Here is a 15,582-nt window from a genome sequence, read left to right as displayed (position 1 = left end):
GAGACCATTCACCCCCTCATTCACATGCCAGATATGAAGACATGGAAACATTCCCCCTGTCATTCACTCATCTCAGTAATCATCCAGAAATTGAATGATCACCTCTGTATGTTGAACCCCTGTCTGACCTTCTGCCTCTGAGCAGAGGTTCCTCCACGCTGTCTTCTCCCTCTGGACTGCAGGTAACCACCATCAAGAGCCTGCACATAAACATCCACATTTGCTGGATTCTCGCATGGTGCATGTGTCTGGGAAAACATCGGGAAAAACGCCAAAGAAGCAGATTAGTTCCGTTCATGAAGACCTGGAAGCAGCATCAGGCTGCAGGAGCTATTTCTGGTCCAGGCTGTGATTCAACGTGGAGATCCAACCCCTCTCACTGGTGTGTGTGTGTGTGTGTGTTTGTCTGTGTGCTTATTGAAAAGTTTGATGATAAAATACAATAACTGTGTAATAACTGTGCATGCATTAGTGATAGCAGCGTCTTATTTTTTTTTTTATATTCAGTTCATTGGATTCAATTGATCTATCACCAGCTTGTGCATAAGGGTGAGCAAGAATGAATGGATGATTTTTTTTTCTTTTTACGAGCCGTAAGGAAGAAACTGTCTGCCACGCACTTCCTGGAAAACTGCGGATCCTCGGACCCGGCGAACTTTAGTCCTCTTTTACGGTGCCACCTTTGAAACCCGGGATAATCTTTAACAAAACAACAACAACAACAAGAGGACGCAGAAGAAGGAGGCGAGGAGGAAGAGCCGGCACAGCTCCGCGCACTGGACAGGTGGAAGGCACGGCGGTAGAGATGGTGCGTTCTCGGTTACGGCACCGTGTTTCCTTCGTGTCCGCGGCTCTGACATCTCACCGGTGCGTCCGCAGGTCTCCCTCGCAAAGGTGCTGCTCGGGGTCTTCGGCCTGGCCGTCGTGGTCGTCCTCATCGCGGTGCCCACCGCGCTCTACGTGAAGGGTGAGTGTGCGTTCGCGGTAAAAGTTCTTTACGCAAACACACCGCTTGGTTTGCCACGCACAAAGATGTTTTGCAACCTCCGTTATTATATTCATGATGTGTTGCGGGGGCAACATGTCCATGTCTGTGTGTTGCCCAGAGAAGGAGCAGAAGCAGATGAGGACTTTCACCCTGGAGGACGTCTTCAACGGCTCCATGAGGCTCAAGTCCTACAGCATGAGGTGGATTTCAGGTATCTGTCACAAATGGGGTGGGGGTGAGGGTGGGTTGAGCACATCACCTAAATAACTGTAGCTGTTGTTAGTAGATAACCTGTTCGGGTTTCACACAACCAGTTGGAGAACGGCGGAATCACCTTCCGCCCACACAATTCCAACATCATGTCTTCATTTCATTTATTAGCCATTTTCTTGTTTAATTCATCTTCCTCGCTGAACCTCCAGTATCCCCTGGTCTAGTAAGAAATTCCATTGCCATCTGTGTGAGAATGAGAGGGTGACTAGTTGTACGTATAAGCGGGTGTATGATCGGTCCAAGATGAACCCAGCCTCTGGCCCAGTCACAGCAGGGATAGGCAGGGATAGGCTGCAGCCCTGAGAACAGGATAAGAGGTGTGGATGGTGAATAAATGAATGAACCAGGTACCTGATGAGTTCAAGAGAGAGAGAACGTTCAGAGGAACGAGGCCTGCATTTTAATGAGATTGTAATTTTACATCCCACGTGATGGCAGGAGGTATGAAGAAAGACCAGAGAGGAAATCTGTGGATGGAGGGAGAAGACTTCCAGTTGACACGTGGTTTCACACCCAAGGGCGTGCAGATGTTTAACTGATTTGCATTTTAGTACATGTCTGGGTGGAGAGAGGAACTGAAAGCGCCCAGGGCCTTGTCATACTTGTACGCCCAATGCTTTCTGTCAACCTTCACGATCGAATCCAGGTCACCTGCTAAGGAGACAAACAGCATATGTGACGAGCGGGTTCCAACGTGCCGGTCGGACTGACTCTCAGGTGGAGGGACAGCAACTCTCCACCTGGATGGCAACGCCTTCTTACTGACCACGTGTCCATGAACTGACCAACCAGAAGGAGAAGAGAGAAAATCAGAAAAGAAGACTCACTAAATTATTCCTACTATTTTCCAACCATCCTCCACCGCTTATCCTGCACTCTAGGTCATGGGGGATGCTGGAGCCTATCCCAGCTGTTACTGGATGAAAGATGGGGTTCACCATTCACCATTCATCTTTTCAGTCATCCATCATACAGAGACAAACAACCGTTAACCCTCTCATTCAAACATCTGGATAATGTTGGGTCTCCACCAATGTTCCCTCAAATTTTTCATATGTCTGGGCAAATAGACAACTTCGCTGAGCACACTGAGGACCACTATGAGCAACATTGCAACATTAGATGGACACGCTATGGCCACACATCGGTATCACACTTAGGACCATAGTTTCCATTTATTCCATATTTTTCCATCAAAAAAACTCGCTTACTACTTTAGCTTCACTGCATGTTTTACAGAGCAGACCTTCCTCACTCAAAAAAGAAAAAATCTCAGCCAGTTTCCCCGCTTGATCTTCTATTTGCACATACTCCGACTGCCGTTCCAACTGAAAAGAACCGCATTTCTTTTTTACTTTGGTTTGGTGAGTGCACGTATCACATTCACTGCTCGTTTCGCCATGGTAAGGGGTGAGCATTAGCGTCCCTTAACCCCGCCACACTGTTAGTATTATTACAGGACTGTCTCAGATAATTAGAATATTGTGAAAAAGTTCCTTATCTTCTGTGATGCAATCAAAAAAATAAAAAATACTTTTTCATGATATTCTAATATTTTGAGATAGGATTTTTGATTTTTCTTTAGATGTAAGCCATAATCAGCAATATTAAAATAATAAAAGGCCTGCAATATTTCAGCTGATTTGTAATGAATCCAGAATGTATGACATTTTTGTTTTTGTGATTGCATTACAGAAGATGAAGAACTTAATCAGAATATTCTAATTTTCTGAGACAGTCCTGTATATAGACTGTATGGGCAGAGCACGTGCGCTAATACTGAGAACGACGTGATTGGCTGCGTAGCGTTATTGCATTATGATTGGCTGGACACCTGTCACTCGCTGAGTTACACACCAAAATGATACAGAAAAAAAAATTGTTTTATATCTAATTCATTTGCAGTGCGCTCACTGCGCTGGATAGGTTTTCTTGTGCGCTGAGAGTGTGCGAGGAGTGCGCATTTGCGCAGTTGGGCAGCTTAGAGGAACCCAGAGAACCTGGAGGAACCCCATGCAGAGACGGGGAGGATATTGCGGCTCAACACATTTTTATTTGACTCTGCAGGTCTCCAGACTGTGACTTCGAACCCTTCGAACCCTACCCGTTCATCATACCTTCTTGCTGCCCGGCTTGGTTTAAAGAACTTGAGAGCAGAGATGTAAAAGCAGCTCTGTGTGCACATTTGATATCTGAGAATCATTTGAGAACCCTGAGTCTCACACCATGAACCACCTGATCGACCCTGGACCTCCCCTCTATCTTCTGGGTCAAATACCGAAGCCCCTCATGCCACACAGAGGACTTTCCCCACTCCTTGACAAACCTAACTAGGTTAAGAGGCACTTAAACCATCAGCCACTTCATTATTTTCAAACTGCGAGCACCCGGAGTCCCCGGTGCACTGCTAATCCATGCATTAGATATCAGCCACGGTCATTAGGAATACATTAATTAAGCTCTAATCACGGCAGGTTGATGTTACTTTCACATCTGCAGGTATTTTCAGCGCTTTCTCCCCCTCCGTAGATCACGAGTACCTTCACAAGCCCAACAACTCGGTCTACCTCTACAACGTGATCTCAGGACAGTCATCCGAGTACCTCAGCGCCACCATGTTTGTAAGTTACCATCTTTGCGGGTTTTCCGCGACCGCGGCAACAGAAGCAGCGCCACTCGTGCTGACTCTCAGCAAGCATTCTTTTTCCAACAGGATGAAAAAAGTGCTTATGACTACCAGCTGTCTGCTGACCGGCGATATGTAGCATTCATGAGCAACTACACCAAGGTGGGCTCCATCTTCATTTTACAAAGATTACATGTTTGAAAAGTTCTCAGGTGATTAAACTTGTTTTCCCTCAAACACCTCAGGTATGGAGGCATTCATTCAAGGCCACGTACTCCCTCTACGATCGGACGACAGCGTAAGTACTCAAGCTAAAGGAATATATCCGCTCTGCATATATCCTAACTTTGCAATACTACCCACTTTTGGACATAAAAGTTCTAAGAACCATCCAGAATTTGGTTCCAGCAAGTAGCCTCCTCCAGGGGAACCTTTTAGTTTTCCATTCCCACAGACAGTGAGGGACCACAGTAGGGACCTGTGTGACACAAGCTTCCGCAACATGCACCATGCGAAAAGGAAGAAGAAGAAGAAGAAGAAGGGGAAAACAACATGGACAACTTGGAGGTGGAAGAAGATGTTTTTATCGTCCCTCTGTACCGCTTCACTCTGTGAAGAACCCTGTTAGCATTTGCTAAGTCCCCACTTATTCTGGTCAAAATGTAGATGTTACTCTGCAAGGCTCATGAAACCCCTCTGAGGCATAGCAGGCCCGAAGAGCTTGGACTTTTTTGTCGCTCCATTTCTTGCTACTTCTTTCTTTGTCCCACGAAAACATCTGACCAGTGACCATCATCGCTTTTGAAAATGGTGCACGGCAAGAAGTATCTGGTAATGGGCGTGGCTTACAAGTTCTACCAATCCCCAAACACCTATGTGACATGAGTTCTGTAAAACTGTAAACAATAAAAAGACTCCTTCATAGTAGGAGCTAAGATAGTTCTAGGAGCTGAGGTTCATGGTCGCTGGTTCCTCTGCTGTTTGCATGCACCAAGAACCACCGTCATTCCTGAAAAGGTTCTAGAGCTGCAAAAAGTTCCTACATTCCTCGATAGAGACATGTACCCCTCAAGAGCAGTTTGGTGACCTGGATTTGTCCGTCACAGGATTCAAAAGCAAGGCGTAATGTGTTGTTTTTTGTCCTGAGACCTTTTGCATACCGATAATCCCGACCTCTGTCCGCTTATCTCGTGCTTGTGATAAGAATCAATGAGAAATTACTTTATGGCTTTACATCAAACCCAAACTGTTCTCACAGGAAGTCTTTGTTAGAGAAAACAACTCTGTGGATTTCACTTTGCAAATCCAGCTGTCTTGTTGCAGTTTGATTTTCTTGCAGTATCATCCAGCAGAGCCAATCATGACCGGCAATGTCATAAGAGAGCAGGTTGGAAAGTGAGAGACAGAGAGGAAAATCCCCAAATCTAGCTTCTTGATGCAGGATAACTGAAGAAAAGAAAACGCAATCATTCACCATGGAAATCATGCTTGCGGGATGTCAACTGGGATTTGGCAGCAGAATGCTGATTGGTTGTTCTGATTGGTGCTCTGTCTCTGATTGGCTGTTGCCTCATCTGCTCCCTTAGGCTTACTGGCTATAGATTTTTCGCCAGTTCTGTCCACGGCAGCGTAACATCCATTAGGTCTTGTCTAAATATGGCTGCTGGTCCAGAATTTAGGTTGGACAGATTAAATATGTAAATTGAAATTCTACCAATCAAACAAACTCCATGAGAACCTATGAGGTGGTACTTTGAGCAGGCAGTTCAATTACTTACAACTACTTCCTGTTGCACTATTGTCCCATCTTGCGTTTGTTGGGAATCAGATTTCCATCCAGCAGCCATATGTTGTTTAGAGTTTGCTGTCTTGATGGAGGTGGTTCTGCCACCAGATGGCGTTGGCTTACCAATCCACACCAGTGACTGGAATTGTAGGATTTTGAGGCAGGTTACATTAATCGCGTTAAAACTTTAAATCAAATGTATTATGCATATTAATTAAGCATTCATTTTGACAGCTCTAGACGTACTATGATAATTCCAGGATGAGGTGAGGACAAACTCATATCTCTGTCTCATTTCAGCAACTTTTTGCCTCCCACTGGCATTCCACATGACGTCCAGTATTTCGCCTGGGCGCCTCAAACGAACAAAATGGTAAGCGCTGGACTTGGTGCGACAGTCAGGTTTTGAAGTGGGTGATGGATGAACAAACACAACCTTCCCCAAACACTTACATTTGTTAGTGCACAGAATAATGGCTGACTGAAGGGTTTCGGAAAACATACCAGCTCGTCTCCTCCGGGCTAATGAGTGTGTGTTCTCATTGTATGTCCAGGCCTACGTCTGGAGGAATAACGTTTATTTAAAGATGAACCCAGAATCGCAGTCGGAGCAACTCACCTTCAGCGGCAAGGAGAACATGATCTTCAACGGCATCCCAGACTGGGTGTACGAGGGTAGGTAACAGGTCAAAATGTGTACCTGAACCTTGTTTCACCAGTTCCAAGATTCAAGGATGTTTTTGCTGTTACATACACTTTCCTGTCCAAAGTGAATGGCATTCTGGTAACCTTGTAGTGACAGAAGTATAAAATAAATACATTGTAGAAGGCAGCATGTGAAAGATACTGGTGAAATGAAAGCAAGTTCCACCCATATGTTCCGGGATGTAAAATATAGTTGCAACCTTCCGAGAAATAATTCAGATGTGAGTTGTTACCTGAGCGCAGGTATTATCCTGATGGCATGACTCTCTCTCCCCCCAGAGGAGATGTTCTCCTCCCCCCAGGCTTGTTGGTGGTCACCGGGGGGGAAATACTTGGCTTATGCCGTGTTCAATGACACCCAGGTCTACCACATAGAGTACTCCTGGTACGGCGACAGCCAGTACCCCAGCACCGTTTCCATCCCATATCCAAAGGTGACTGTCATCCATCCAGTCAAGGTTTCACACTTGGTATAGATGATATATTTACATGATGGCTGGATTTCTTCTCTCGCACAGGCAGGAACCCCCAACCCGGTTGTCAGACTCTTTGTTGTAGATACCGACAACAAAACACTAGTCGCTGAAGTTGCCGTCCCAGCCTCATTTAGCTCTGGGTAATCACATCCTGTGAATGGGGCTTTACTGGCTACGTCATACTTTGAAGAGAAGGCAGCAATTTGTTTTTGGTGTTGGTCCACAGGAACGACTACTTGGCCACTGTTACTTGGGTGACAGATGAACGCCTGGCTGTTCAATGGCTGAAGAGGCTGCAAACCAAAGCTATGATTCAGATCTACGACCTAAAAGGATCCGAATGGGTTCCGGGCGAGGTAATGCTTCTTGTACACACTAACAAAACTGTACGTTAAGTTCCAAGCTGGTGCTCCAAGGTGAAAGTGAATAGGGATGATTCAGCTTGACTCATAACTGAAACCATTTTAAGTGTCCTAAATCCTGCACACAACAATGTGCTTTACAATCTACAGTGAGGAGATAAATTTTGTTTTATGGACCATGTTTTGTGGACCTCATCCGAGATTATTCTGGTGAAATTACCCTTCTGTCACCACCAATGTGACACCAGCAAGTACAGCGAATTGCCAAAGATTACCAAAGAATCCCAAAATTTGACTTGTATGACAAAGCAGAATATACAGTATTGAGAGCAATTTCCAGAATTTTAAGCGTAACCACAGTATGCACGGTAGCTGAGGCTGAGCCTGCTGTTTTGAGGTTTATCCAGGTAAGAGGTCAAAACATCTTGAATTAGCACTGACTGATTGGTTCGCACTTTCAGAGAATAACCTGACCATTCCTTGAAGATTGATACCTTACCAACCAGGCCTCCTTCAGCCTTAATAGTCTTATTCTTACCTTTGTGGTCTGCAGTTGATTTCGTTGCAGTTGAACATGTGCATAATGTGTTAGTTACACTAATTTGCTTTAGCAAATTAGTGTATCACACACATGATTAAAAGTCTTTTAGAAAGCCTCACTTGGAAATATCTTGGTCAGATCTTATGGTGGCAACTGGATTTAGTTCCTGTCCTAGCAGACATTCCTCTTCTCATTCTAGAGATTCTTCAGCTCTTACAGATTGAGGAGATTTGGATTTTTCCATCACGCTAACATTTCGCTGCTGTCATTTTGTGCAAGCTAACAGCTGAACACAATTTTTTTTTGTGTTTTCGTTTCAGAGCCTGATAGTGCCGAGCCGCAGCGGTTGGATTGGACGGGTATGCGATAAAAGATTGTTTACTTAGTCCCATCGTTTTGAACTGTATTGTGTGTTTTTTACCGCAGAGCTATTGAGCTCCATCTAGAACACATGAATGAGCCACGTTATTGCATCCACCGGGGTTCACAATGAGGCCCATGCAGTTACTGTAGACCCCCAGAACTGCAGCCGTCCTCCCTGGAGCTTCATTTAAATCTAATTCATTCAGTTCTAATTCCATGTGTCCCTCTCAGTTTTCTCCTCCAGAGCCAGTCTTTACTCCAGATAATAGTAGTTATTACCTGTTGATGAGCGACGCCAAGGGGTACAAGCACATCCATCACGTGGTTGGAGTACGTACACTTGGCAGATCTTCACTCTACCTAATCATACTTGATCCTAACGCTTTTGTCTCTTACACTATGCCTGCCCTTGTGCATGCTATCCACAGGGCGTGGCTACTGCCATCACTACCGGGGAATGGGAAGTTGTAAATATTTTAAAAGTAACTGGGGATTCCATGTAAGTATTGCCACCAATCTGACTGTCCCTCTCCCGCCATCCTGTTTCCACTTGAAGTCAGACAAACTAAACATAAGGAACATTCCTGGAGATGAAGTCTGGCTCTCCGGGCTCATTTGTTCCAACTTCCCCACAGATATTATTCAAGCACTGAAAAGGATCTGAAGCCGGGAGGCAGGAACGTGTACAAGTAAGGCTTTTTTTTAATCCTCCAGTTGATATATAGATAAATGTCAGTCTGAATGACAGACATACAGCTGACGCTTCCTGGAATCTACCCTGCATAAGAATAGCTGTGATTGGCTCACAACAATGCAATCAACCACACTGTTTTTTTCGACTGATATAGACAATACTATGGTCATGCTGGACAATATCCATGTGCTCTTACAATGATTCATCACTTTCTGTCATGGTTGATCATTTGTCACTTTCTGCGGTGGTGACAGGGGAGCATTCAGAACAAGAAGATGGAAGTGCTGCACCGGTGGCATCAAATGTAGACAAATATAACTGTATACAGCGTTGTAGCAATGAAGGACACAACTGAGGCTACGAGCTGCCTTGTAGAGGGAAGGTGAGGGAGAGTCTTCTACATGATTAAATGGTGCCTTACAAACGTTTGTGTGTGTCAGGTGGACCAAGGGCGGGACCAAGTGTTTAACCTGCACACAAAATGCAGAAAGCTGCCAGTATAACTCGGCTTACTTCAGCCATGATGCGTCCTTCTACCGGATGAGTTGCAGTGGTAAGTTCGTCTTCCTCGCTCTACATCACGTCCCCCTTGTCTGTCTCAATGCATCGTGCCTCATTCACAGATCTACAGATAACACTGTCATTATGTTCAAGGTCCTGGAATTCCCTATCACTCTCTCATGGATAACAGGAAGGATACAGGTAAGCTCATCGTTGTTCCATCTTCATCCTCGCATAAAAGGTTATGACTCCTCTTTTTACGCGCCGTGTCTCCTCAGAGGTGAGACGACTCGAGGATAATGGTCATTTCAGGGACCTGATAGCTGATATCCAAATGCCCACCATGCGCCGCAACACCCTGGATATAGCCGGATACAGTGAGTCATCTTGTTTTGTACCGCGTAGTGGTTTTGTTTGGTCTTAGCTTGTTTTCAAAAAATTAACGTACACAGAGAGATGGATCCATTTCAAACTTACATAGCGCTTCCACGTGCTTTGCACTGAACAGCAATCACCCATCCATACACCGATGGCTGCAACACTGCCACGCAAGGCGCTAACCAGGCCATCGGGAGCAACTTGGGGGTTTAGCATCTGTGTACGAAGACACTTTGGCATGGTGGGGATCTAACCGCCAATCGTCTGACAGAGCCACAGCTGCCCCTTTGGCCCCATTGGTTGTTTCGCTTGATTGGCTATTTGAGCGGAAACTAGTTGACATTTGATAAAACAGGGTTTTGATTAAAACAACAGGCATTAATTCTTAGAAAAGTATTGACCTGAAGGTAATTCTGTCTTTTGTGTGACTCTATTTCTGACAGAGCTCTGGTACCAGATGTTTCTGCCCCCGGGCTTCGATAAATCCAAGAAGTACCCCTTACTGATAGACGTGTGAGTGTTGAAAAGAAAAGAAATCATTCACACACTGTTCTTGTGTGACGATTCATGATCTGCCATCAACCCAATCCTGCAGGTATGCCGGCCCCTGCAGCCAGAAAGTAGATTTCACCTACAGAGTGGGCTGGTCCACTTACCTGGCCAGTACTGAGAAAATCATTGTCGCCAGCTTTGACGGGAGAGGAAGCTGTTACCAGGGCGACAAGATAATGCACGAAATCTACAAACGTCTAGGAACCTATGAGGTGGAAGATCAGATAACGGCAGCCAGGTGAGGAAGGCGAGGAGGACGGGTTCAGATGAAGCATCTGGCGCTCAAACAAACCCCTGCAGGAAAACTTTCCTCAGGTGGTCATCGACGGACGGCATGCGTCACACACATTGCGTCATCACGGTCATCACGGTCATCATCATGTCTATGTTTCATTGTGCCGACCCTTGTCACCCCTACCCCGTTTGAAACGAGATCTTTCTTCCTGTGTGCTAGAAAATTTATCAACATGGGATTTATAGACAAAGACAGAGTCGCTATCTGGGGCTGGGTGAGTATTCTGAAGGAGGTATTTTGAAAATAAAAGTGTTATCTATAATAAGTACAATTAATGGATGTCCCGTAGGTTACAACACTGCATAAATCATTGTTCAGCACATGGTTTGTAGTAAAGTTCAGGCAGCCATCTAATGACCTTTAACTCTTCTGCACAGTCTTACGGTGGATATGTGTCATCCATGGCCTTGGGATCCCGTGACAGTGTCTTCAAATTTGGAATTGCGGTTGCTCCGGTCTCCAAATGGAAATATTATGGTATTTTCCTTTGGCTTTTTTTTCGGTTTAACCCCCAGAGGTGGCTCAGTTGGACAGGTTTACTGCAGGCATCTCCTTCTGTCTTCCAGACTCCATCTACACGGAGCGCTACATGACCGAACCGAAAGACAATTTAGCCGCCTACATGGTGAGTCCCTCACACACACACATACACACACACACCATGGTAGAATGACGCTAAACATCAAACGCTATACTGATTGCTGCCCATGCAGAACTCATCAGTCACTGATAGGGTCAAGAATTTCCATTCAGTCAAGTATCTTCTGGTTCACGGGACAGCTGACGGTGAGTTCTGGCATCAGACAGAAGGATTTTCACACTTTTACATTGTTCTGCACGTTTGCAAACCTTGTCTTTTCCTTCACAGATAACGTTCACTTCCAGTCCGGGGCGGAGATCGCTGAGGCTCTGGTGGAGGAGCAGGTGGACTTTGAGGCAATGGTGAGTAATTTGGAATAAACATCAAACCACCCCCTTATTGTGGTGGTGGGATCTGTTTGTCCTAGTGATGCTAGGGGCTCAGTTGTTAGGCGATTTATACCCTTAGGGGTTTCACCCCAGATAAGCAGGGCCAGGGTGAAGCACAGAAGACCCATTATGATGGACCTAGTTATCCCTTGCCTGAGCACAGGTCACAATGGCGCCCCTTCTGCCGATAGTCCCAGGAGTAAGTCTCATTGGAAAGCACCCAGTTGCCAGGTCCCAAATAATATGGGACCCCCTTCCAATGGGTGTGCCATCCATAGAAGGGGGTTTGTATATCATCTGTCATCATCCGAGGATTCCAAGATATCAACATTGAAAGTTAAACAAATAAAAGGTTGAACAGCTCCTTGATCTAAGACTTCATTAATGTAGCTAAGGAACCAAACACAGTGATAAGTGTTATTTTAATGTTGTAGGAAAAGAGTTGTGGCGGCCGTTGTTTTTCTCGATGTAACTCAAAGGAGATAAGTCGGTTGGGTCATTTGTATCCAACGCTAACGTGGCGACGTGTCCTCTCAGTGGTATACAGACAAGGATCACGCACTCGCAGGAGCAGCGAACAAGCATGTCTACACTCACATGACTCACTTCCTGAAGCGCTGCTTCGAATGAACCCGGTACGGAACTGGATTCAGCATCCGGCAAACAAAGGTACAAGACTCCAGATGATGACTTACTTGCTGATCCCAGACAGATTTAAGTTGATGTCTTCTCTTGTGCTCATTTTCATGATCAGGGCTTCGGACATCTGATGCAGCAGCACTTTTAGATTTTTGTAAAAGCCAGGATGGGATTTGGGGGGGCGACAATAGGAAGATTTGCAGGAGTCCACCTTCTTTTTTCATCTTTTGTGCTCAATCAAAGAGTTTTTACAGTTTTTCTATGTAATCAGTCTGATTGTACACTATCTCCTTTTTTTGTGAATTGTTCGCTTTAACAACTATTTTGTAATATTGCACATTGTTAAATCCGGTGGAAACAACATTGTAATAAAACGTTAGCAATAAGACATATCTGTGATGTCCATGAAAATGTTTCAAAATAAAACAGATTTCAAGGTGCCAGTTGTCCATGAGTTCTACATTGACACAAGCACCACGGGTCACACAAGTATTCAGCCCCCCACAGTTTGGGCCGGAGCCTAGCCTGGCTATTATGGGATAAGGCGAGATTCACCCTGGACCAGTCCATCACAGGGACCCATATAGAGACATACAACCATTCACCCCATCACTCATTCATTCACATCATATATATATCCAATTGGATTGGTGGAGCATTGTGTTCTTGGTCTTGAGGGTGAATCAGAGATGCATGAAATCATGTTTCTGGGCGCTCTATAAAAGTATTATTACATGAGTGTGTAACTTGCAGTGATGTGGAAACCCTGTCTACCTTTCACAACTCCTTGACTGGAAAGAACCAGTGGGTGGTGAAGTATCACTGGATATAACCTGCTCTATATCCAGTATATCCCATCACCAAGTCAAGGTAGCACATTAGCACATCCTCCACGTTGTCTGTTTGCCAGGATGAGCATGCGTTTGTTTGATCTTCACACCTGAGAACAAGACGACCATCACGCATCACTAGCCCCCACCCCCCCACCCCCCCGGACAAATGTCCGGCTTGTTGATCCCAACGACGTGATGGGGCCTCTGTCTAATGGATTGAGAGTAACAGGTGGGTCCGGTAAGAGCTGCTGCCTGGGACCGCCCGACCAGGTCCGTGCTCTTCCTCTGATTACAGGCATATAAAAGCGTCCAGTCGCGTGACGCTGGTCAGATAGAGCCAGAAGCCAGCGGAGGAACTGCCTTTGGGAACAAGTAGACAAGGTGAGCTGCTTTTCTCACCCATATGCCAGCCGGGCTCGTCCATCTGATCCAGCTTCTCCCTTCCCCCATCAGACAGCCACAATGAAGAGCATCAGATCTTTGGCCGCTGTCCTCCTGGTCTTTGGTATTGTCCAGACCAGCTGGCAGCTTCCCATGGAGGAGGCTGACGAGAGTTTGAGGTGAAGTACCCACTCCAATTTCTCCAGATTGGGTCCACGTTTGTGAACTCTTCTTCTGCTTCTATCTGATTTTCTACTTTGTTGTCAACCCTCCTGTGTGCATGGAAGTAGTATGGCGCTTAGACCCAAGGGTGCAGGACATGTATGGCTGATCATGGTGCATGTAAACAAAGCAGACCACCACTAGATATGCAGAGGTGCATAGAAGGTATACATAAATAAAATTCAGTTTGAACTTACGATATGCTCTCGCGAAGAGGAATGTCCAATCAGAGGCTGGAACAGCATCTTCTCACCTTCTAATACTTGGTCTTCTTTGTTGTCTGCCACCGGAATATATTTGTATATTGTGTATTTTTTTGGTGGAAAATAGATAATTCACTACCTTTCTCCAGCAGCTTTGAGGCAAAGAATCCGCTGATGGACAGGCCAAGGGAACTGCCCACCCTGAAGAGACACTCTGAGGGAACCTTCTCCAATGACTACAGCAAATACCTGGAGGACAGGAAGGCGCAGGACTTTGTCCAGTGGCTGATGAACAACAAGAGGAGTGGGTGAGTTCCTGCAAGCACCCTCAGCTCTCCAGAGCAATACATGGGGTCTTTATAGACTCTGGTCACCGTAGCCCTCCAGATACTTCAATGATACCTCAAGATACCTTATAATTTGAATGTACTTAGAGTCTGCCTCCTCTGTGTGGATAGAAAACTCAGTTATAGAACATAATCACGTCTCAATAAGATAAATAAGTCAATCTAAATATATCATTAAATAATGATAGAAATAAAGCATCTCAGCAAGATAAGAGCTTCTTCTTCAGGTCCTCCTGGAAAAAAATTGAATAGGAAAAATGAAAACCTCTTCAGTATTATAAAATCCTTTTTTAACTAAATACATGTTCCTATCTTTTCAGTGTAATGCTGTCAATAATCAAACAGCAGCCACATGTCTTCAGTTTTTACCTCATCCATATTCTGTTCCAGAGCGGATCCAATCTGCACACTGTTCTCTGAAATTCAGTTGTGCAAGTAGAAGTGAAATTACAATACCGTACTTGCGCTGGTGCTGTAGTATTCTGTGCAAAGTGCAAGACGATTTAAGTCTATGCTTAATGGTCCTGAGAAGGACGATGGAAACCGGACTACTCCGTGCAATATGCTTTCAAGTGAACGTGTGCACATGCACTTTCAAAAAAAATCAGGTCAAATTGAGGTAAGGATGTGATGCAGATATCTGGAAATACAGTCAAATGTTAAGCTGGATTCCAATCCATAGTTGATCCAGTGTTGATCACTGATCGTAGATAATCTTTTGGAACCTCTGAGGACTTTGAAGCTAACACATGTGCCTCTCAGAGCTGCAGAGAAGCGCCATGCCGATGGGACCTTCACAAGCGACGTGAGTTCCTACCTCACCGACCAGGCAATCAAAGAATTCGTTGCCAAGCTGAAGTCTGGACAAGTCAGAAGAGAGTAGGCTGCTCGCCGTTCTTTCTTCCTCTCCAAAATCACACACACAAGAACCCACCCTCCTCCTCCTCCCCCCGGCCTTGTTTGATTCCACCATGACGACGGTGACTCGACCAATCAGCCGCTCCGTCCTGTCACCTCGCCTTTTCTGTGCTTTGTTCCTAATGTTTCTTGTGATCTTGGTCCAATAAATCACCTGAACTTCTGTGCTGTGTCGATCACTGACGTGCTCCAATGATCCATTCTATCCTTCACACTGAGCCTGTGAGGCACAATGACACTCATGCTGACAGAGCCTTCTTGGAGATCAATTTCTAAATACTGCCCACTTTGACCAATCAGCAAAAATCATGTCCATTTCAATGAAATGGGTTGAATTCTCCGCTTTTGCTCCACTTCATGTCCCCCTCATATAAAGTTTCTTCCCAAGCTGAAGAACATTTCCCATGTCGGTATATTCCATGCTTATATTTGAGTCCCTTGCTGGTTCCTTCTTCCTAAGGTGGTCACTTGATGATTTGTAACATCCTGGTCATTTCCTGTCAAATGCAATCCCAGTTGAAATTAATTTC

The 15,582-nt window shown here is 45.2% G+C and overlaps 2 protein-coding genes across 3 annotated transcripts; both read left to right on the top strand.

Annotated features, from left to right (window-relative positions):
* Nucleotides 1-303: 303 nt before the first annotated feature.
* Nucleotides 304-12,586, top strand: LOC147233244 (dipeptidyl peptidase 4-like). The gene is made up of 28 exons (XM_086147859.1): nucleotides 304-382; nucleotides 592-808; nucleotides 880-967; nucleotides 1,107-1,199; nucleotides 3,791-3,882; nucleotides 3,975-4,049; nucleotides 4,133-4,185; nucleotides 5,974-6,046; nucleotides 6,228-6,348; nucleotides 6,658-6,812; nucleotides 6,897-6,994; nucleotides 7,081-7,210; nucleotides 8,078-8,116; nucleotides 8,352-8,450; nucleotides 8,549-8,619; nucleotides 8,756-8,809; nucleotides 9,255-9,367; nucleotides 9,469-9,516; nucleotides 9,594-9,692; nucleotides 10,137-10,206; nucleotides 10,289-10,483; nucleotides 10,700-10,754; nucleotides 10,918-11,017; nucleotides 11,107-11,165; nucleotides 11,254-11,326; nucleotides 11,409-11,482; nucleotides 12,047-12,178; nucleotides 12,264-12,586. The coding sequence occupies exons 2-27, from the start codon at nucleotides 806-808 to the stop codon at nucleotides 12,137-12,139; spliced, it is 2,223 nt and encodes a 740-aa protein (XP_086003985.1). The 5' UTR covers nucleotides 304-382; nucleotides 592-805; the 3' UTR covers nucleotides 12,140-12,178; nucleotides 12,264-12,586.
* Nucleotides 12,587-13,260: 674 nt separating this feature from the next.
* On the top strand, nucleotides 13,261-15,215 carry LOC147233243 (glucagon-1-like). Of its 2 annotated transcripts, none has more exons than XM_086147853.1 (4): nucleotides 13,261-13,362; nucleotides 13,435-13,541; nucleotides 13,937-14,095; nucleotides 14,897-15,215. In XM_086147853.1, the coding sequence occupies exons 2-4, from the start codon at nucleotides 13,444-13,446 to the stop codon at nucleotides 15,015-15,017; spliced, it is 378 nt and encodes a 125-aa protein (XP_086003979.1). In that variant the 5' UTR covers nucleotides 13,261-13,362; nucleotides 13,435-13,443; the 3' UTR covers nucleotides 15,018-15,215. The 2 variants fall into 2 exon arrangements, with proteins under 2 accessions (XP_086003979.1, XP_086003980.1); XM_086147854.1 differs by having other exon boundaries at nucleotides 13,263-13,362; nucleotides 13,940-14,095.
* Nucleotides 15,216-15,582: the final 367 nt, after the last annotated feature.

Source organism: Fistularia commersonii, chromosome 6 (genome assembly GCF_037954325.1).
Source record: "Fistularia commersonii isolate RoL2024-O1a breed Wild chromosome 6, RoL_Fcom_v1.0, whole genome shotgun sequence".
Taxonomy (NCBI): Eukaryota; Metazoa; Chordata; class Actinopteri; order Syngnathiformes; family Fistulariidae; genus Fistularia; species Fistularia commersonii.
The sequence above is the reverse complement of the archived record's forward strand: the minus strand, read 5'-3'. Positions and strand labels throughout refer to the sequence as shown.